The 22230-nt window shown below is 34.0% G+C and overlaps 1 protein-coding gene across 1 annotated transcript in view; it reads left to right on the top strand.

The window, feature by feature from the left end:
* Window positions 1-22230, top strand: part of LOC150098890 (CDK5 regulatory subunit-associated protein 3) — a 143934-nt gene that overhangs the window by 106492 nt on the left and 15212 nt on the right. The window contains exons 11-13 of the mRNA XM_090405590.1: window positions 266-351; window positions 14131-14336; window positions 20330-20501. Of these exons, the coding sequence (XP_090261716.1) occupies window positions 266-351; window positions 14131-14336; window positions 20330-20501 (464 nt within the window). The remainder of the gene's footprint in view (window positions 1-265; window positions 352-14130; window positions 14337-20329; window positions 20502-22230) is intronic.

Here is a 22230-nt window from a genome sequence, read left to right as displayed (position 1 = left end):
CGCCCACGGTGGGATTCGAACCCGCGGCCTTTTGGCTGGAGAGTGGATATGTTAACCACTCGGCCAGCCAGGCTGGCTAATATATATTTAAAGAAGTATAATTTATGCTAGCAAGTCTTGATTTGGTTTATTTCAGTTCAAACTCTCATTGAAGTGAGGTAAAAAAATTGAATTTCAAGCATAAAAATGAAATGTAAATAAGTTTTATATATCTTCATTAAATGATATATTAGTTTAATATGGTATTCTTTTACTAATTTTCCAGCTGATAAGGTAGCAAGAGGAGAAGATGCTCTTTCTCTTCTTGACAACCAAACTACCAGGAATATCTTTTTCAATGAACTTTTGGAGGTATGTTTTTTAGATATTTTTTTGTTCTCTCTAGTTTGTGTGTGGGTGGGTAGCTCTGCAGTCATTGTATTATAAGCATTTAAATATTTCCCAAATTATACAATTTTTAGAATTAATTTTTTTCTGGTTAAATTATCCTTATATTTTGATATTGTTTTACTATAGTTTTCATTTCCATTTGTCTCCTGAAAACAGATTAAAGCATAGTATAGTTCTTAGTTTTACTTCTTTATGAGAAGACAAAAAAGTGATGGGAAGATATACATTACATTAAGAAAATATATATTATGAAATTCTCTGCTGTTGTAAACAAAGAGATAATCATGCTAATCCAAAGCATTATGTATATATTATATTTTTAATTTATTTAGATAAATACAGAAATAATATATTTATAGTGGAACAGTGCAGTGGGATTTTCAATTAATAGTTTTTCCAAAACTATTATTTTAACACTACTGCTGTTAATTGCTTCATACATTTCTATTCTTCTTTCTCCAGGTTGACCTTTCTTGTTGCCATAACATGCTATTTTTACCTAAAGTTTTTCTTAAACAAATAAATACAATATTTAACAATACAGTTAAATAATTAAATTTATTTATTTTTTAAAATAAATTTAAAAAAAATGCTGCTCTTTCATTTATCTTAAAAGGAAATTATGTTAGACTTATTACTATATCAGAAGCCTAATTTTCTTTTCTCATTTGCGATGTAATTAGCGACAAAAAAAGCATTGTTTTCAGCTGATTTTTACAGCACTGTATAATTTTTTTGGTTTGGTATGGATGAAACTAGCATATCAGAACCATTGCAATAGTATTTTTATGTTATTCCAAACAGTATGAAAGGTGTCACTTCAAGTGTATAGCATCATGGATGAGGAAGGTTTCAGAATAAATTAAAAATTGTTCACATTGAATTTGAATATTTGTATGATGTACTTATTAGGAAAAACATGTAGTGCAAGGTTACCAGAGAATGGAGTTGAGGGAATGAATAAAGAGGAAGGTAAGTTCGTAAAGTTTGGAGCTGATCTATAAATGGATGGTATTAACTTACTGACAAGTTTAGAAGATAATGATTAAATTATAGTTGACTATTCAGATGAATTCTGGCCATGGAACTACAGTAGGAAATGTAGAAAGGCTTATGTGTTGGTTCATGGTAAGTTTTTTTAGAACTGTTTTAATTCACAACACAAAACTATAATTAAAAATAAATAATATATTTATTTACATATTTCTGATATGATATTGTGTTGCTTTTAAATTGTAGCATCGTCAGAGCACAGTTTGTCATAGTACACAAACAGCAACAATTAGTTAATAATGAGAACAATTTAAAATTGTAATGGACAACACAAAGAAAGTCTTAATTGGTGTCGACTGTTGTTTTAGAGAGAGAGAGGTTAACAAGTTAATTTGATCTTAAAATGACTATCTCCCAGATTTTTGGTAAATTGATACAGCCATACTTGACATTTTAAAAGGTTTTAAAATTGCTACTGCTGATTCCAAAAACAGTATCTGACTTGTAATGACTTCTGTATAGCATTTCTGTTTTTCTTCATCTGATCCTATGTAAAGTGGGAGGGGGTGGGTGACCAAAGCATGGTCTGCTAGTTCCAACTTGTCATAATGATGGTACCCAATGATTTCTTATAGTTTCTGTGGAAGATGTCAATCAATTTTGTCAATCCATTGTAAGCCATGTCACAAGCATGGGTTACTTTATATACTCCTGGATGTGATAAAGGAGAGTTTGTTCTTAGGTTAATGGATGAGGGTTGCCAGTTTGGTATATGGTTTAAATGTGGTTTAAGAATTAGAATACTGTGAGTAGACATAACAATAATACTATAAGATATTTAATTATAAAATTTTCACTTATGTTTCACAGGCAATAATAAAATAAACTAAATAAATATAACTAAACTAAATAAATAATAACAGAAAATTCTAAAAAAAATTGCCACTTAATAGCTAATGTAAGATAACAAAAAAAAGCAGTCGATATTTTCATGACTAGAAAAAAGTTCTCCATTTCCCTAATTTAAATAGATCTAATGGTCTACATTTATATTCTTTATGGAAGACAGTTCATATTTTAAATAGGCAATTTTTATCTATAAATAGATAAAAATTCTATTTAAATTAGGAAAATGGAGCAACTGAAAAAAATAAAAAAAGTGTAGTGAAGGTCGGTAAGCTCAGCGTTAAGAAATTAAATGTACTAATAAATTTATCTAATGTGTTTAGACCATATGGACAAATAGCAAACATATGTACATAGCACAGCCAAACCACTGGTTTGAGCATGGCTGTGTGCTGAATGCTTGGTTCTCTAAGCTTTCTATGTAGAAACTGGCCAAGGAGAAGAAATGGATGAACCCATGGCTGACCCATCTATTTGTTTGTATATTTTCCTGTTCCATGTGAAATAACCAGCATATACTGTAAATTTGAACAATTCAAATATGTCTGATGAGGGGGGGGGGGGAGTTCAACAGATCAAGGGTCTCAGTTAATGGTATTTTATGTCTGAAAACTTTTCAGAATAAGGTGTTTTTTAATGTACTTTTTAAGTGAATAAAATATTTTATAAATAAGGAAGAATTACTAAAGATGGGGGGGGGGGGATTTTACATCCAAATGAATGTTATTGGCTCTAACCAAATGCAGGTGGTATACTCCACATTCAATGGTGCCATTATGTCCAATTTTGAAATTTGCTCAGGTGTGATGGCAAAGTTATGGCATCAACTTAATGCATTGATGGCATAACATCACATAACAGTTTACAACAACAAGTAATTGTGCTCTTCTTGTATTATCATAATGTAGCTAACATCCTAACCATATCCACTACCTGAAAGTAGTTTTCTACTAAAAGAAATCAATTCCTTAAAAGAGTTACATAATGCAAAAATATTGTTATAACCAAAGCAGACAAAAAGGTAAGGCTACTATGATGGTGAATCACAGAATAGTGAAAACAATCTTTTACTAATCATTCTACATACAGAATCATAGATCGTTATCCCTCTAGTACACGAATAAAGTTTGTAAATTACTGGGAAAGTCACTTCTTAGTCCAAAGATGTTAATAAACTTAAGCCTTTTCATGTGAAGCCACTCAGAATATATGGAGCACCAAAAATTCACAAACAGGATACACTCCCTAGCCCAATTGTTGATAGTATAAACAGTCCTACATACAAACTTGCAAAACATTTAATTAAATTACTAGCTTCATCCACAGGTAATTCTTCATTTGTAAAAAAATTCTGTTCACTTAAGAAACATTAAAAAAAACATTCTGATAAGTTTAGTTTATTATTTCACTTATCACACTTCTTTCAGCCATTTGCTATAATCCCCAGAAAATAGAGAAAATTCTAAATGTAAATCCCTTCTCTTCCCTAATACACAAGACCATAGCAAAATTGTTACTATCCGATATATTCAGGTCATATCTGAAAAGATATCCAGAGTGATTAATAAATAACAGCTCACACTACATTTAAACCATAAATCAAACTAGCAACCCTCGTTTGTTCATCTAAGAACTACTCTCCCCTTTATTACATCCAGGAGTGTGTAAAGTGCCCTGTAATTGTGACCTAGCTTACATAGTAAGCTAGGTCACAATTACAGACAGGAAGATTTGTTGACATCTGCCTTGGAGAACATAAGAAACACATTTGGCGCCGTTGTTATGGAAGTTTGAACTCGCAGATCATTCCATGGGCATCCCTTTGCAGAGTTAGATGGAAGAAAACCAAAAAGCTACAGAGAAATCATCAAAAGTTGGAGAAACTGCTTTTGGAATTGGCAGCAACTTTGAAACACTTCTCAAACTTCAACAAGTATGGCTGTATCATTTTACCGAAAATCTAGGAGACAGTCATTTTAAGATCATAGTAATTTTTGTTAACCTCTCTCTTTATCCAATAGTCACTATCAATTAGGACTTTCTTTGTGTTGTCTATTACAATTTTACTTGTTCCTGCTATTAACTAATTGTTGCTTTTGTTAAATCTTTTCTACAATTTAGTAAGAGCTGGATGGATGATTCAGGAAAACCTTGTTCTAAGAGATGAAACATGATACTCCCCCCCCCCCCCCCAGGCTCCAGTAAATAGGGTAGTGGTAGTTCTACATTATGTAGTAAAATTCATTGATCCAAGCTCATGGCTGTAATGTTAGTTAGAGAGTAGAGACACTATCCACTCCTAACTGGAGCAGTATAACTTGATACTCCTCATAATTTCCTAATATATACTCTCGTGAGTATATAGAATACTATTGTAGTACGTGTAAGTGTATATTATTATTTTACTACCTTTCTATTAACACTTTTCTTCAAAATTAATCTGTCAGGTTTATAGTATTGTCAGATCTTGCAAATTGATCATCCTGTGGATCTTTTCATGACTTTTTGTATCCTGTTTTGCTAACCTTAGATTAGCACTGCTCACACATTCTAATAATAACAAGTTCTTCTCTATTTTTTTTCTGTGATTCTGTTATTAATTCCATCTGTTTAACTTCCCAGATTTTTCTTAATAGTTGTATAAAGCAACTCTATTATTTCTAACCCAGCTTTCTGATTCATAAGTTAAGATTGGTTTGAATACTATCTGATATGCTATTAGATTAATGTTACAGATTTCAGATTTGTCTGCTCAAAAGCAAATAGGCCATGTTATTAATCATCATAGCCCAGAACTTGAAGTGCTGCTATGCAAGATGCTGATCAGGCATCTTGTATAGCAGCTTCACTGAGAAGCTAATATTCCCGAGGTCAAAACTTTTCTACGTGCTCCAAAATTCTTTGAAAATGCTGGTATCCATCCTAATCCACCAATCAGCTAAGCAGTAGACTAATAGTTAGCATGATCCTGCAAAAACACAAATCTCCCCATACCATACTGAACAGGTAAGTTTTATAAAACTGACTGCCTGAAGCCAAAATTGGGCAAACCAAAGACTTAATAATATTCCAAGCCCATTATGGTCCCCCCCCCCCTCCAGCAGTAAACATTTGGAGAAAAGGGCAAAGCTAACTATAATGGTAAGTAAGATGAAAAGCCAAATGGCTATATTTTCTGGCGAAGTTAGTTAAATTAAGGGGATAAAAATCAATTATTTTTAGCTGTAAAATAATAAGGGATTTTTATCCCCTTAATTTTATAATGGTAAGTATTTACTGGACTTCTGCTAAGGACATAGACTAGTCATTACTAACACCATGTTTCAACATAAAGATGTTCACATGCAGAGAAGACACAAGAAATAAGAATAACTATAATGGTAAGTATTTACTGGACTTCTGCTCAGGACATAGACTAGTTATTACTAACACCATGTTTCAACATAAAGATGTTCATATGGAGAGAAGACACAATAAATAAGAAAAGCCTCATTGACTACATCATTGTTGATAGTGATATCATCATGCTTGTTCAGGATACAGGATTGTACAGAGGATTTGAAATTGGAAGTGACCATTACTTAGTACTAAGCAGAATAAAAAGGATATCACATTGAAAAGAACAGTGTTTAAGAAAGTTCTAAAAATAAAATTGAGCAGCTTGTACAAGTAAATTATAGACTCAACTATACAAATATTATTGAAATAAAAATGAAACAAATAGAAAACAATAATCAAACCTTAGAGTCTCATTGGCAAACTGAACAAGAAATTGACTGATTCAGCTAGGGAGGTATATGGTGAAGTTGTCTGCAAGGAGAGGAAAAAAAAAAAGAACACTATGGTGGAAAAAGCAATCTTGGAAAAGAAGAAAGCATAATAAAAGTTCCTGACAAATAAGTCGGCAGATGCTCTCAAATAATGCAGAGAAAAATATAAGAGAGCTAAGCCGTGTATAAAAGTAGCTAAACAAAAGTCATGAGAAGACTTTGGTAAGAGTATAGAAAATAGATATCAGGAAGGTGGTAAAATGTTCTGGAGGCTATTGAAGAAGCTTAGAAATGGAGAAAAGAGTACTGTAAAAGGTGACATGAAAACTGAAGATAAGGATATCCTAGATGTCTGGAGTAATTACTTTGAAAGACTGTTAAATGAACCAAGCAGTGACAGAACTATACTAGAAACATTTCGAGAAGAATGCAAAGAGGAGTACATATCAATACTTGAGGTAGAAAAAGCCATCAAAAACTTTAAATGTGAAAAGACAACTGATGTAAATATTTGACCAGAAATGCTTAAGTATGGAAGTATAAAAGTTTTGCAATGGCTACACTGCATAATTCAGAGGGCCTGGTCAGAAGGTCGAATTCCAGATGATTGGAGTGGTTCCAATGTGAATGTGAGAATTAAAGAGGAATTTTGTAGATCTTGAAAAGTCATACGGCAAGGTGCTCAGAGAAAAGCTTTTCAAAGCACTACAATTATATGGAGTAAATGGAACATTATACAAAGCAATACATAGTCTATATTTAAGTTGTCAGTCAGCAGTTAGAATTGAAGGAAGATGGTTTGATGTAAAATCAGAGGTAACACAAAGATGCATATTATCTCCACTCTTATTCATCACCTATATGGATCACATTATGAAAGAAAGAATATTAGGCCTGATATTAGAATTGGAGATGTCTAACTCTGCTTTATGCAGATGATGTTTCACTTGTAAACACATCTAGTGCAAGTCTCCAGGATTCACTAACTAAATTGAATAACAGCTGTAACAAATATGGCATGAAAAGCAACAATAAAAAGACCAGAACTATGAAAATAAGCTGGATCATAAAAAACTTCAGCTGAATGGATATCCTATAGAACAAGTAAAATATTTCAGCTGTTTAGGCACAGTTTATGGTGAACATGGCAGGTTAAATCTGGAAATAGACAACAGAATAAGCAAAACTAGTGTGATTGGGTAGTTACCCAACCACACTAGTTTTGCTTATCTGAATAAATTTATATAGAATAAGAGAGAAATTAGCCAAAGCACCAAACTATCAGTATACAAGACAGTGTTCAAAATAATTTTAAGTTATGCATCTGAGAGTTAAGATAGAAATAAAGCACTTGATCAAAGGCTAGAGACCACAGATATGAGGGTTCTGAGAAAAATTGGGGGAGTGAACCGATGGCATCAGTGGCAGATTCATATTAAAAATGAAGATATGAGAAGGGGAACTGAACATTGTTAGCATTCAGGAATATGTCAACAGAGCTAATCTAATGTGGTATGGCCACTTAAATAGAATGGATGAAAAAAACTTAGCAAAACAGGTGTTATGCCACGATGGCAGGAAGGAGACCCCAGGGGAAGACCAAAGTCTAGGTGGATTGATTCAGTCAGAAGTGTCTTAGAAGCACGAAATGTTAGATATGACAATATTGAGTGCCCACAAGTAATAGATTGATTTGGAGGAAATTATTGATAGGAGATTAATAATATGTAAACTTAATCATGTAGTGCTGTCATTGTAACCTGAACACCCCTTGGCGATACATATCAGGAAACTGATGCTGACCTAACAGTAATCTAAACCGAATATCTCAGGACAAACATCCCAAAAAATTATACTGAACAAGTAATTTCTATATGAGGGAAAAGAAGAAGAAAAAAAAAAGACTCATGGTAGTCAATAGCCCACAATAAGCAAACCAAGTACTCAGTAACATTCTTTAATCCAGAAATTTTGTTGCAAAAATGGCAAGGTTTAATCACTCCAGCTTACCAGGACGGTTAACTTTGGTTCTCTTCTGGGTCTGGCTCCCACTGATGAGACCTCAATAAAGGTTGGAACTTGTCAGGATAGTGACTTTCCCATAATTCCAAGCTTTATACCCTTCAAAAGGATGTGTGCTTGATATCATGGGATACTTAGGCAGTTGATGTGAAGTCATCAGCCTGTGTATCAAGTATCCTAATCATGAAGATACTTCGCACACAAACTTTGTTTTCTTACACTTGGATAAAGGATTAAACAAGAATACAGGTAACCCTCATATAATGCAGATGTTAGGTTCCATAGAAATGCCGTGTTATATAAATCGCGTTGTGCAAGACTCAGATCACATAGAAAAAGTAAGGTTATGTTCCGAAATTGTTTATTTTTAAATTATATAAACAACAATGACATATCCAACAAAAATATATTTTTATTTAATTCAAGTAATTCATTTAAGTTAAGGAAACATAAACTATGAAACAAATACATACTATAAAATTATAAAAATTACAAATTGTACATAAACTTCATTGCACATAATGTGTAAATGTTTTAGGCAAAATAAAATAAAGTGCATATTTTAATTGTCATCACTGTCTTCAAAAATAGCGTTTCCTACATGCTCTTTATTTATGAGTGGCCAGATGTTGGCATTACCTGAAATCTCTTGGACATCATTACATACTTCGGCTGGTTTAGTTATCAAGAATTCAGTATAAGACCTTGCTTACCACTATGCTGCAATTTTTTGATATTCAATGTTTTTTAATGTGACCAGCTGTTCATTGCGATTTCATCTGCAGTGAACACCTGGTCCGCACTATAACTACTTTCTTCAAGGATTTTTAAAAGTTCTCCTGGGCATTTCCGAGCAGCTTCTACATTTGCTGATGCTGATTCTCCCTGCTTTTTAAGATTATACAAAGAAAATCGCTTTTTAAAGTTTTCGAACCAACCCTCACTGGCACAAAATTCATGCTGAAGCTTTCTTCTGAAGAATCTTGATCAAGTTCTTTTAAATGTTTATAAACTTTGAGAGTTTTTTGTTTAGTAAGATTTCCATCCAAAGGAAATTTCTTTTGAGCACAATCTTCTATTCAAATTATTAGATTTCTCTATATTTTCCATTAGAATAGCACACGTACACGAGCAATGCACTTACCGTTAACCCAGCAATAACTTTCTTGAATTTTATGTTCATTTTTTTTTTATTGTTCAAATTGTTGATTCATTTAAATTCAAAGTCCTTGCAACAACTCCTGGTTTTTCTCCATTTTTCAACTGATCCAAGATTTCAATTTTTTTCTTCGAGAGAAATGAATTTTCTTTTCAATGTTGTTTTTTTTTCCTTTCGTTGCACTTTTAGTGGCCATTAGTATAAAAATAAAATTTTTACATAAAAAAGCAGTACATATTATATGTAACTCACCAGAAAATAAAGTGCTCAGCTTGAGATTAAAAGTTATGATTTTTAATGCGCTTTCCTGGCAGAAAACGAAAACAATTTTCAACAATAAACACTTGACATACATGTGTGCTAAAGGGTATTTCCCCTAATATAAATTTGCTACTTATAATTACATGTGCGATACGGGCAAATGCAAATTTAATGAAGATAAACTTTGATTTTTAAGTCGTGCAGTGAAAAATATATGAAAAATAAAGGTTTACTACAATTAGTAGGCCCCCTTATATCGAAACCCCATTGTATAAGTATCGCATTATATGAGGGTTACCTGTATAACTTCTTTGCAAGTTTAATTATTATTGTCTCTTTCTCCAAATTTTTTCAGACATTGCTCTAGGTTTGATTCCTTTCTTTTAATGCTATGCATGTCTTCAACATAAATCAGTTTTAGTTTTCCTAATGTCAACTACTATCTGTAAAATTCCTGTATTCTTTACTACTGGTCATTTGTATCTCTTGTCCTCCTTTCATTGGGACAAGAAGCACAAATGATTAACAGTTTTCAATTTCCTGTTATGAAATTTAACCCCATTACTCTGATTTAATTTTAATTGCTTCTTTTCAAGTTTTAATTTTCAAGTTTCAAGCTTTTAGTTTTAATTGCTTCTTTTCAAGAAGTTTATCTTCTTATTTAGTTAAATATCATCACTTCTCCTTCTCTTGTAATTATTACTTTAGAAGTAGCTTACCTGTATTTTTTTTTATTTTATGTCTCAGTAACACTAATTATGTCAATATGGTATTTCTGTATTTTCTCTGCTAGTTTTCCCTTTTTTTTTACATTCCTGATTCCTGTGACCATTTTGATGAGTATGAGATTGGCTAATGGCTGAATTTGCATTGTTTGCCTTAGTTTCCCTATAAGGAAAATTGCAGGGGGGGAGGGGCATGTATAACTTGTTGCACAGCTATAATCAATATATCTTTACATATTAGTTCTAATATTCATATATTAGTGCCTTTGAAAAAGTAAAAAGTTCTGTGAATGGAAGTGAAGTTTAATTTTGGTACATTTTCAGTTTAACCTAGAGGCAATTATCACTACCAGAGGAAAATACAGCAGTTTATTGTGTTAAATTTATGTGCAAACACATGGTTTTCATTTTCACAAAAAGTGGCCTGGAAAATGAAAACCAGGCTGGTGAAGAAAGAAAGGAAGGAAGCTATCATAATGAACATCCTGAATTTCCTCTAAGAATGTTCATTATGATAGCTATCTTTCTTCACATTTTCCCCATCAATATTGAAATACTTTAGGGTACCACTGCCATATCCTGTCTCCTACCTATGACCTCTCACTAACCTGTAATCTTCTCCATAGGTTTACTGATAGCACACTCTGTTCCTCTTTTTTAGTTTGATGATCACTGTAGTATCAAACATTCCAGGCGTCTGGTTCTTTAACTAATGCCTTAACTAAACTCTGAACTCCTTGCCATTCACCAATAGATGATGAGAACAATCTCATCAACATCAGCATTATCAAAACATATCTTGTTGCATTTCTCAAAAAAGAAATCTGACTTCACTTTCTCTGACTTTTGATAATATTCAGTTTCTGGTGAGATCAGTTTTTCTCTGCTTTCTCAGGGTGATTTAACATCTCTAGTACATTTCATGGCACAAACACATCCATAGTATGTGTTTGTGCCATTTCAAATGTTCTGGAATAAGAGTTTTTGGCATTGGTTAGCATAGCTTGGCCAAAAGGTGAGATGTGGTTGACAGAGGATGATATGGTCATAGAAAAATAAATGCAAGAGATATAGTGTTTTAGAGAGGACAGAAGGAACAGGATGGAGGGAGGAGTTTTGCTACTGATAGCAGAGGAATTAAAGCCAAAAAAAGAGTAAAAGTACATCAGGGGACAAATCAGAAGTTAGATGGATTAATAGTTTCATTAGGTGAGGAGTTTTGGGCATTGGTTAGCACAACTTGGCCAAAAGTTATAGGCATTAGTGAGATGTGGTTAATGGAGGATGATATGGTCATAGAAATAGAATGCAAGAGATATAGTGTTTTAGAGAGGATAGAAGGAACAGGATGGAGGGAGGAGTTTTGCTAATGATAGCGGAGGAAATTAAAGCCAAAAAAGAGTAAAAGTACATCAGAGAGACAAATCAGGAGTTAGATGGATTAATAGTTTCATTAAGCAGGAGTTGCATACAAAGAAAATGTTGTGGAGGAATTATAAATAAAAAGGTGATCAGCATGCCCATGAGCAGTATAAAGCACTGGCAAGAAGGGTGATCTGTATATAGTAAGGAAGACCAAAGCTAATTATGAGAGAAAGCTAGCTGATGAGGCCAAAAAAAAATCCTGAAGAGTGCTTTTGCTGTGTGGCAAGTAATAGGAAGGATGACTTTAAAGTATTTAGTTGAATTAATGAGTGAGCATTTTGTAGGGATGCACCATCTAGGTGGTGACATTGACTGATTGGAGAATAGAGGTTGAAAAATTGGAGGTGTTTAAAATATTGCTGAACTGCAATACGAACACAGCTATTGGATTAGATGGCATATCAGCCTGTGCATTATGAGAATGTGCAAGGGAATTATCAGGTCCTCTGACCAAACTGTTTAATTTAATCTTTAATACAGAGAAGATGCCAATGGAGCAGAAAGAGGGCAAAATAGTCCCATTGCATAAAGGTGGCTCCAAGAAAAGTGGCAAATTATAGGCCAATCAGCATCTCAGGGGTGGTGGTTAAGGTGTTGGAGAAATTGGTGGAAGACAGAATTCAGGACTGGGTGGATAGGAATATGATGCTCTATAAGGGACAACAAGGTTTTGTGAAGGGTAGGTCTTGCCGTAGTAATGTGCTTACTTTTTTATAATAAAGTGACAATGCAGTTGGATAAGAAAAATGGCTACTCAGTGATATTGCTAAAATTTGCAAAAGCATTTGACAAGATTCCACATAGAACTCTGTTGCATCAATTTGAGCAAATGGGATGGATGTGAATCTGGTGATTTGGATTAGAGGATGGCCGATGAACAGATATCAAAGAGTGGTTTATGGAGGAGGTGAGTCCAGGAAAAGGTATGTGACCTGTGGTATACCACAGGGCTCAGTACTTAGTCCTCTGTTGTTCAATGTGCATATCAGTGATATAGAAAATGATTTGACAGGAAATATTCAGTTGTTTGCTGATGCTAAACTGGGAAAAGCGATGGTAAATGAGGGGTGATGCAGATATCCTTCATTATGACTTTAACAGACTAGCAGTATGGACAAAGGTAAATGGTTACAAGTTTAATGTGGCCAAGTGTTAGGTAACCTTTGGAACGAGATCAGAAGCTGGATACTACATTGATGGAACTGAATTGCAGGAAACTGATGAGGTCAGGGACTTTGGGGAGTAATTGTGGACAGGTAATTAAAGTTTAGAGATCATACTGCCAAGATAACCAAAACAACTCATCAGATTACATAGTTGTTGAACACACTAGCAAACAATGGTAGAACGAATGCTCCCTATGAGAACAGACTGATGGTCTGTGGGCTTCAAAATTTGCTGATAGGCAAAAAAGAGTAATTGTGGACAGGTAATTAAAGTTTAGAGATCATACTGCCAAGATAACCAAAACAACTCATCAGATTACATAGTTGTTGAACACACTAGCAAACAATGGTAGAACGAATGCTCCCTATGAGAACAGACTGATGGTCTGTGGGTTTCAAAATTTGCTGATAGGCAAAAAAGAGGAGACATATAGAAGCATTTAATTTTTAAAGAGGTTTTATAGGATTGTCAACACTGAAGATTTTTTTTCAGTACCTGAAAAGGGAGTGAACAAGGAGTCACCAGTGAAAGTTGTGTAAGAGTGTGGTTAGCAAAGTTGCTAAGACCAGATTTTTTGTTTGAAGAGTGGTGAATGGATCGAATGGATTGCCAGAGGTGTTTGTGGGTGCTTCATCAGTGAACGAGTTTGAGGAGAGGTATGATAGGTATTGTGTGAATAATGGATCTCTCATCATGAGTCTTCTGACTCCATGGAGATACCTATACTATAATAATAATAGCCTTCTCATCCTTCAAAACATACTTCGTATCATTTTTCATTCAAAATACCACTTCTCATCTGTATAGTTGCTAACTCTATACTGATCCTAAATCTACTATTCTTAGAATGCTATCACAATATATATATAATTTAATGGAAGCTGTTCTGCTGAGGCTTTTGTTATTCCTCCACTTTCTTTTATCACTAAAAACATGAGCAGCTGCTACAACATTTATTTGCAGCTACAAAATCATCACACCAACTTTTCATCTGTTCTAGAGAAGGAAGCTTCTCTAGAACAGCCATCCTACATTGTGCTCTCCAAAAACCACAACCTGAAGTTGTTAAAGATACATTAATAGCTGCCTATAAGAGGCAAGTAGTTTCTTCATAATTATTTACCTGTTACAGCACTGATTTATTTTTGAGCTTTGCAATTTCTTGTATGTTGAGGTTATATGTATAACCTTAATCACTGTATTTCCAGAAATAATTTATTTGATATCCAGTTGCTTGATATCTTAAGTTTCTTTAATTTTATTTACTGTTGCATGAGAAATTATAAAATATCCAGATGTATGTTTTTATCAGTTAGAGGGTTTCTTAGAGCAACGAATGACTGAGATGCAAATGGAAGGAGATGTTTTATCATCTAATCAGTTTCAATCTGCATCGCCTTCTGTCCAACTCCAAACAGTTGATGGTGTAGAGAAAATGCTATCTTGTGTAAAAAGTGTAATTGCGCAGCTGAGTGATACAATGATGCAGCATTTGTATCTTATCAGGAACTCTCCAAAGTAAGACATTATTATTGAATAATTTTTTATGCATAGTGAAACCAGTTTAATAGAAAGTTTGTATTCATATCTTACTAATCCTCTGCAAAGATAGGTAAATCTATAATAAGTAGTTTGATAATCAGAAATTCATTTAATACATAGTGTATTTCTATCACATAACAGAATGGCATTCTGTAGTATAATTTAAGCCAAAGATTTTTCCTCCCACTACTGCTATACACATTTCTGACATTTAAGTATTTTTAAAGTTATGCTCAATCTCATGTCCTTTAGCATTACAAGGATCCCAAAATGGAACGTCCTTCATGACTTCTCCTTTCCATGGTCTGATTATTAGTTCTATTCTTTTGATCCTAATATCTTCTCCAACTGAAAATAAAAATAATTATTTAGAAATGAAGGCCTTCATCCTCCATTCCACTGGAAATTCTTAACAACTAATCAAGTCTTGGTTCTCCAATAAGCATACTAAGGCAGTCCCAGAAGAAAAAAAAAATTCACATATCACAAGTGGTTCAATAGCATACCTCCAGTTTCTCACTTAGCCTGTGCTGCAAATCTCACAACTGAAAAAAAAAAAATAATAATAACAACAATAAATAAATAAAAATAAATAGAAAAAAATCCAAATTTGATTTTGAAATGGCCAAATGCAGAAAACTTGCTTCCTGTTCAAATAGCATATGAGCCTTCTGGTTCTTTGAGTACAACTTTTACCAGTGCCATTGAGTACAACTTTTACTCATCTGTATTTCCACCTCTTTCTCTCACATCCAGATGGTCTTATTGTAACATCACACAAAAACAAGGGCTGACCTCCTGGCCACTTCTCCTTTGACTCTTGCATTAATAACCAACGCAAAGCATAGCATCGTATTAAGAACTACTTGCTGTACTCTCTAAGTCTTTTATGAAGAATCCTGAATAGCTTACACACCAACAAATAATCTGGTGCTCATATTATCTTCTGTTGTGCTAAAAACTATCCTATATATCGCCTTTTCAATATTTCATACTCACCTGGTCTGCAGAAAAGCATACCTGCATTCAGTTATAGCCCATTCAAAAAAATAAGGTGATAAGTCAGCCAATAAGTTACTGTCAGCCAATAACTACTACTTTTAGTTCTAGTTCTCTCAGAAATCATGGAGAATAGCATCAGCAGCTAGCTTCATTATTGCTTGAAGTCTCACTAGCTAATTAGTGACCAACTAATGTGAATTTAGCTCCTTTTGATCCACGGCTGATCTTCTAGCCATCGCCTTTGAACACATGCCATGGAAATGCTTTTGCTGACAGCTGATCAGGTTTGGCACAAAGTTGTGCTCAGCAAACTACCATCTTATGATATGCTTCTACCCTGTACAATGGTCATTTTGCTGTATACTGTGGTGGATGGCATCCCCCCCACCACCTTAGATTTTACAACTAATGCCGGAGGCTCCTTGTGGCTGTAATTAAACCTATTCTCTTCCTCCTATGCATACACGACCCTCTCTCATGGACCAAATCCTAACTATAGCTTTGCTAATGACAGTACATTCCATTTCTCTTCTTCATTAGTGTACTACTATAGCAAATTTTTTGCACTGGGCTAGAAAGTAAATTACGCTTAACAAGAAATTATATTCTTGTTTTCTACCTGTACCAATTGTAAACAAAAGTTTTCATGTGAAGTATTTTCATGACTGGGCTGCTTATTTATAAAGGAAGTTTGATCTCATTTTAATTGTCTCCCATTATCCCACAATGCACAGCACACTTCTCAGATGTGTGCATTTCATGCATTGTGGAAGGGGTCAAATGTTGGTTGTCAGAACCAGATTTTTTTACTGTAAGACAAACAGTTTAGATATCATGGGAATATAACCAGCATCTATGTTTAATTTTTGTAGAAAGTGTGGAAAAAGCATATGATAAAGTATCAAGAGGAAACACTGTTCAAAATGCTACAGTTATAATGTGTAAATGGGACATACAGAACAATATATATCTATACTTAAATTGTAAGTCAGCAGTTGGAATTGAAGGAGATTCTGAGATGTGGTTTGATGTAATACTAAGTGCAAGACAAGGGTGCACACTGTCATTGTTACACATTATCAATATGGATCATGTTATGTAGAAAAGTGACACTAAATCTGATATCAAAATTGGAAATGTTAAACACAACTCTTAACTATATGGAAAATATCATGTATGGAAGATGTGTACCCTCTTCTCAGTAGAGAACCTAACCTATGGAACAAGTAAAATATTTCAGCTATTTCGGCACAATTTTTAGTGAAGATGGCAGAATAAATATGGAAATAGACGACCATAATAGCTTTACTTATTCTGTAAAGTAAATAGATAAAATAAGAGAGAGATTATCCAAAACACTAAATTAGTAGTGTACAAGATGGTTAAACCAGTTTTAACCAAATATCAGAGAGTTGGATTAGAAATTAACATCATGCTGCCCATTAACCTATTACATCATCAAGCCATATCTTGGCTGGTCTTCATAGCAGTCTCCTTCATCTAGGGATGTATCGAATAACTTGTTGAGATATCCTGGTCCTGTTCATTCTGTTTACATGCTGTAACCAGTTTTTTTCTGTATTGTTGAATATACTGTATTATAGGTATCATATTTACTTTTTTCATTATATCTTTTGTTTTCCCATTTGGTCCAGTAATTAAATCCTGCATTTCACATAAATTTCATTTTGAGTGATGTAAGCCTTATCTTGTTTTCTGATCCAGGCATTACTCCCATAGGTCTTATTGGTCTTGCTAGTGTCTCATCATCAATTTCCTGATATGTACCCTCAAGAGGTGTTCAGGTTAGTAAGACCAGCACTACATGATTAAGTTTACATTATTATTAATCTCCTATCAACATTTCCTCCAAATCAATCTATTACTTGTGGGCACTCCAATATTGTCATGTCTTACGTTTCGTGCTTCTAAGGAACTTCTGACTGAATCAGTCCACCTAGACCTTGGTTCAGGGTCTCTTTCCTGCCATCTCAGCATCAAACATTTGTTTTGCTAACCTTTCCTCACCCATTCTATTTAGTAGCCAACACTACCTTAGATTAGCTCTGCTGACATGTCCTTGAATTCTAACAACATCAAGTTCCTTTCTTGTATCTTAATTTTTAATATAATTCTGCTATTGGTGCCATTGGTTCACTCCCCCTAATTTTTCTCAGAACCCTCATATCTGTGGTCTCTAGTCTTTAATCAAGTGCTTTATTTCTAACCTAACTCTCAGATCCATAACTTAAAATCGTTTTGAACACTGTCTTGTATACTGCTAGTTTGGTGTTTTGGCTAATTTCTCTCTTATTCTATATAAATTTATTCAGGATATTATTATTTTTTGCTTATTATGTTGTCTATTTCCATTTAACCTGCCATGTTCACCAAAAAACTGTGCCTAAATAGCTGAAATATTTTAATTGTTGTATAAGATCTCCATTCAGAATGCAGTCGAACTTTTCTATGATCCTGATCTTTTTATTGCTGATTTTCATGCCATATTTGTTACAGCTTGTCTGTCATTCAATTTAGTTAGACATGCATTAGATGTGTTTACAAATAAAACATCATCAGCATAAAGCAAAGAGCTAAGTTTAACATCTCCAATTCTAATATCAAGCCTAATGCCACTTTCTTTCATAATGTGCATCCATATTTTAATTCTGGAGACGTGCACTAGATGTGTTTTGGAGTACATCATCTGCATAAAGCAAAGAACTATGTTTGACATATCCAATTTTAATATTGGGCCTAATGCCACTCTCTTTCTTTTATGTGATCCATAAAGATGATGAATAAGAGTGGAGATAATGTGCATCTTTGTCTTACATCTGATTTTACATCAGACATCTTCCTGTACAACTGCTGATTTACAATTTAAATATAGACTATGTATTGCTCTGTGTAATATTCCATTCATCTCATATAATTGTACTGTTTTGAAAAGCTTTTCTCTGGGCACCTTGTCATATGTGATTTCAAGATCTACAAAACTTAAGTACAGATCCTTGTCATATTCCACTGATTTCTCAACTATTTGTCACAAAATGAAAATCTTGTGTAAACAACCTCTATGTGGCTTGAACCCAGCTTATTCTTCTAAGTTTCTTTTTCACAATCTTTTTCAACCTCTTTTTTAAGTTTGCTTGCATAAATCCTGCTTAGAACACTTAATAGGGAAATTCCTTTTTATTATAGATGGGAACTATGAGAGCTCCACTCCAATCATCTGGAATTCGACCTTCTGACCAGGCCCTCTGAATTATGCAGTGTAGCCATAGCCACTACAAAACTTTTATACTTCCATACTTGAGCATTTCTTGTCAATTTCTGATATTGATTTTCTATATTCTTACCAGAGTCTTCCCATGACTTTTTGCTTAGCTACGAAGGGCTCTGGAAAGTTCTCATAAACACCTTGAACAAAAGGATATTAAAGCAACTGATATAACCACAAGAAAGAACATACTAGTAGCAGAATTATGAAGGTAACTTATGGTGTTATATCCTTGTATGTTCTTTCTTTCTTTTGCTTATATCAGTTGTTTTTATACTAGTAGCAGAATTATGAAGGTAACTTATGTTGTTATATCCTTGTATGTTCTTTCTTTTGCTTATATCAGTTGTTTTTATATCATTTTTGTTCTAGGTGTTTTTCAGAAACTTCCAGACTGCCTGTTAGCTCTCTTACATTTTTCTCTGTATTCTTTTAGGGCATCTACTGTCTTATTTGCTTAGAACTTTTACTTTTGGTATGCTTTCTTCCTTTCCAGGACTGCTAATTTAATTTCTTGTGTCTGCCACGCGTTCTTATTTTTCTATCCTTGCAGACAACTTCACCATGTACCTCCCTAGCTGAATCAATCAATGTGTTCTTCAGAGTTGGTACTGAGACCACAAGGTTTGGTTCTTGTTTTCAATGTGTTTCATTTTTTTCTTCAGTAATGTTTGTATAGTTGAGTTCTACAATGTACTTGTAAAAGCTGCTCAACTTTAATTATTTTTAAAACTTTCTTATACTACTGTTCTCTTTTCGATGCGATATTCATTTTAATCCTGCTTAGCACTAAGTAATGGTCACTTCCAATTTCAAATACTCTGTACATTCTTGTATCCTGAACCAGCATGATATCATCATCAACAGTGACATTGTCAATGAAGTTTTTCTTATTTGTTGTGTTTTCTGTCCATGTGAACTTGTGCACATCTTGATGTTGGAACATTGTGTTAGTAACGACTACTCTGTGTCCTGAGCAGAAATCCAATAAATATTTACCATTGTTATTAGCTTTGCCCTTTTTTTCCAGATTTTCCCCAAAACATTCCTATATGCCTGTGAGATTAATTTCTTACTCTGCTCTTTAGATTTCCATTATGTCAGTTTCCTGTTCTAATGATGCAAAAAAATTCCTCCACTTCTTCCTTAGAAGAATTTTCTGTAAGACCATAGGCACAAATTAGTTTCATTGTCCGTTTTCCCATTTTGAAGTGTGCCCAAATCACTCAACTTGAAAGTGTCTTTCAATCAAGAAGTTAATCTTCACATTTGGTGTTGAATGCTATTGCTACTCCTTCCTTTCCTTTATCACCTGAATATAACATTCTGTACTCATTATTTAGTAAGATCACACCCCTTTCTTGTCTCAGTAATATCCACATGGTACTTTCCAATTTTTCTGCAAGTTCGATTTCCTTTCCATCAATGATGGTTCCTATCTTCATTTCTTCTGATGTTGGGTTTATTCTTCTTCTTCTTTTATGAGTCGGATCATTTCTTTACTTTATTGCTTTCAATTATCCAGGTCTCATCTTATAGGAAAACCAGTTTCCAATATCAATCAGATAAGTGAAATATCACTCTGTTAACCTTTGAATTTCTCATTTTATTGTAGTGTATTGTTAGTAGAAATAATAATGTTGATTGTTATATCCTGATAAAATGGTAAATCTTATCTTGTCAGGTATGTGGATAGATTGGCTGATTCTTTGAAACAGAAATTAGAGCTTGTTGATAGAATGTATCAATCTAAGGAAGCTGTGCTTCTTAAAGTGAGTGAATCTATAGAAGAAGAAAGAAGTTTGAGACCAAAGTTAGAATTAATTATTCAGAAGACTAGAGAATTACAAAAGCAAGTAAGTATTGTTAAAGTACATGAATATTCTTTGATGATTAATTCTAAATGTGAGAAAACATTACTGTGCACTCACAACCACCCACATAGTAGTGTGTTGGACCACATTGGGCCAAGATAACTGCTTGTACTCATCTTGGCATTGTGAGGTATTCTGGACCAAGTCTCAGAGGTCAGTGACCATATGAGGCACTGGCATCAGTTGGTGGATGCTGCATTCCACATGATCCCAAAAATGTTCAAAGGGATTCATATCAAGAGAATCAGACAGCTGGGGAGCACACAGAATGCCTGGAACTGTGCTTGCACAGTGCAAGCCATGTGATATGAGGGATTAACTTCCTTGAAGAGTTCAGATCCATTGGACTGCATTATCACCATGTAGAGAAGTACCTAGTCAGAAACAGTATCCCCCAGATAAGAATCTGTAGTCAAGGTGTATTCGGTGAGAACAAGAGGACTTAGTAATAGCTATGAGAACAACCTCCATACTTCTGTATGGAGGTTGTTCAGCCACTTCCGGCCAGTCATGCAGTCTGATTGACTGGAAACAGGCTGGATGGTCATAACGTTTTGGCTCATGAGTATATTTATTTTTAATCTGTATTGTTTGGGGAGTGGGGGATGAGGAAATCACTTTAAAAGGTATGGCTAGATAATCAAGAGAAGTTCTCCACATAGCCTTTAAGGAATTCAGAGAGCTGACTAGTGGTTCATGTCCAGCATCTAGTCTCATCTTGTTCATTCGATATTCAGGTAGATGCAGATTCAACAGATATGCTGGCAACTAAGAACTTTGCTTATATTTTAGATTGGTTTAAACAACAAACAAATATGATACACCATGATCAAATGTTTATGCCTTGTGGGACATTGTTTAGTTTAACAAGGTCTCTTCAATCCCCATTTTGGTCAAGAAATAGAGATGAAATGAAAAGTCAACTAATGCAAGAACCTTCATTTTAACAGAATTGAAGATATTCAGTCAACATGAGAAGCAGAATTTGAAAAGAGGTGGAGACATCAATAACATAATGATGTTACCAAAATGAAGAAACTAAAGCAAATGAGAAAACTTCCAAAAACTGACTAAAACTTTAAATAACTAAGAAGTATTATACTCAGGCAATAGTTATTAGGGAAAGCAAGGAGTAGCTGTAATTTCAACACTAAACCCAAACTTCTTGAATGGGAGTAATTTCATGTAAAGTGATATGGACAAATTTCAAAATGAGAAATTGGACAGTGTTACTTGTATCTACAAGTCCACAGATATTTCTAGTAGGTAAGAATTAGAGGAATGTTTCATGACATCAGAAGTGCAACTGATATCAAGCAAAAGGAAAACTCAATTCTTGATGGAGCTAAACAGCAGAGCAGAAAATGAATACCAAACAAATAGGGGAATAAAATCAAAATACAGGATATATTAGCTCATATGCAGTTTTTCACAAGGTGACTATGCTTTGTGCTACCAAGTAACACAAAAAATGCTACTCAGCTGAATGTAGAGAGATCTTCAGAGGAATATACAAAACACACATCTCAACCTCTCTCTTATCCCAGTACAGTGGTGCCTCGCAATTGGACACTATCTGTCGCTGAACTAATGTTGAATTGTGGGACAATATTTCCCATATAAGTCTATGGAAAATAGATTAATTCGTTATTGGACCCCCATCCGATATAATCCATACATAATATGGTATATTTCTGCCCCCCTTAATGGG

Source organism: Typopeltis vanoorti, chromosome 15 (genome assembly GCF_054136105.1).
Source record: "Typopeltis vanoorti isolate ZY-2024b chromosome 15, IOZ_Tvanoo_1.0, whole genome shotgun sequence".
NCBI lineage: Eukaryota > Metazoa > Arthropoda > Arachnida > Uropygi > Thelyphonidae > Typopeltis > Typopeltis vanoorti.
Note: the sequence above shows the minus strand (reverse complement) of the source record. Positions and strands in the feature narration are given on the sequence as shown.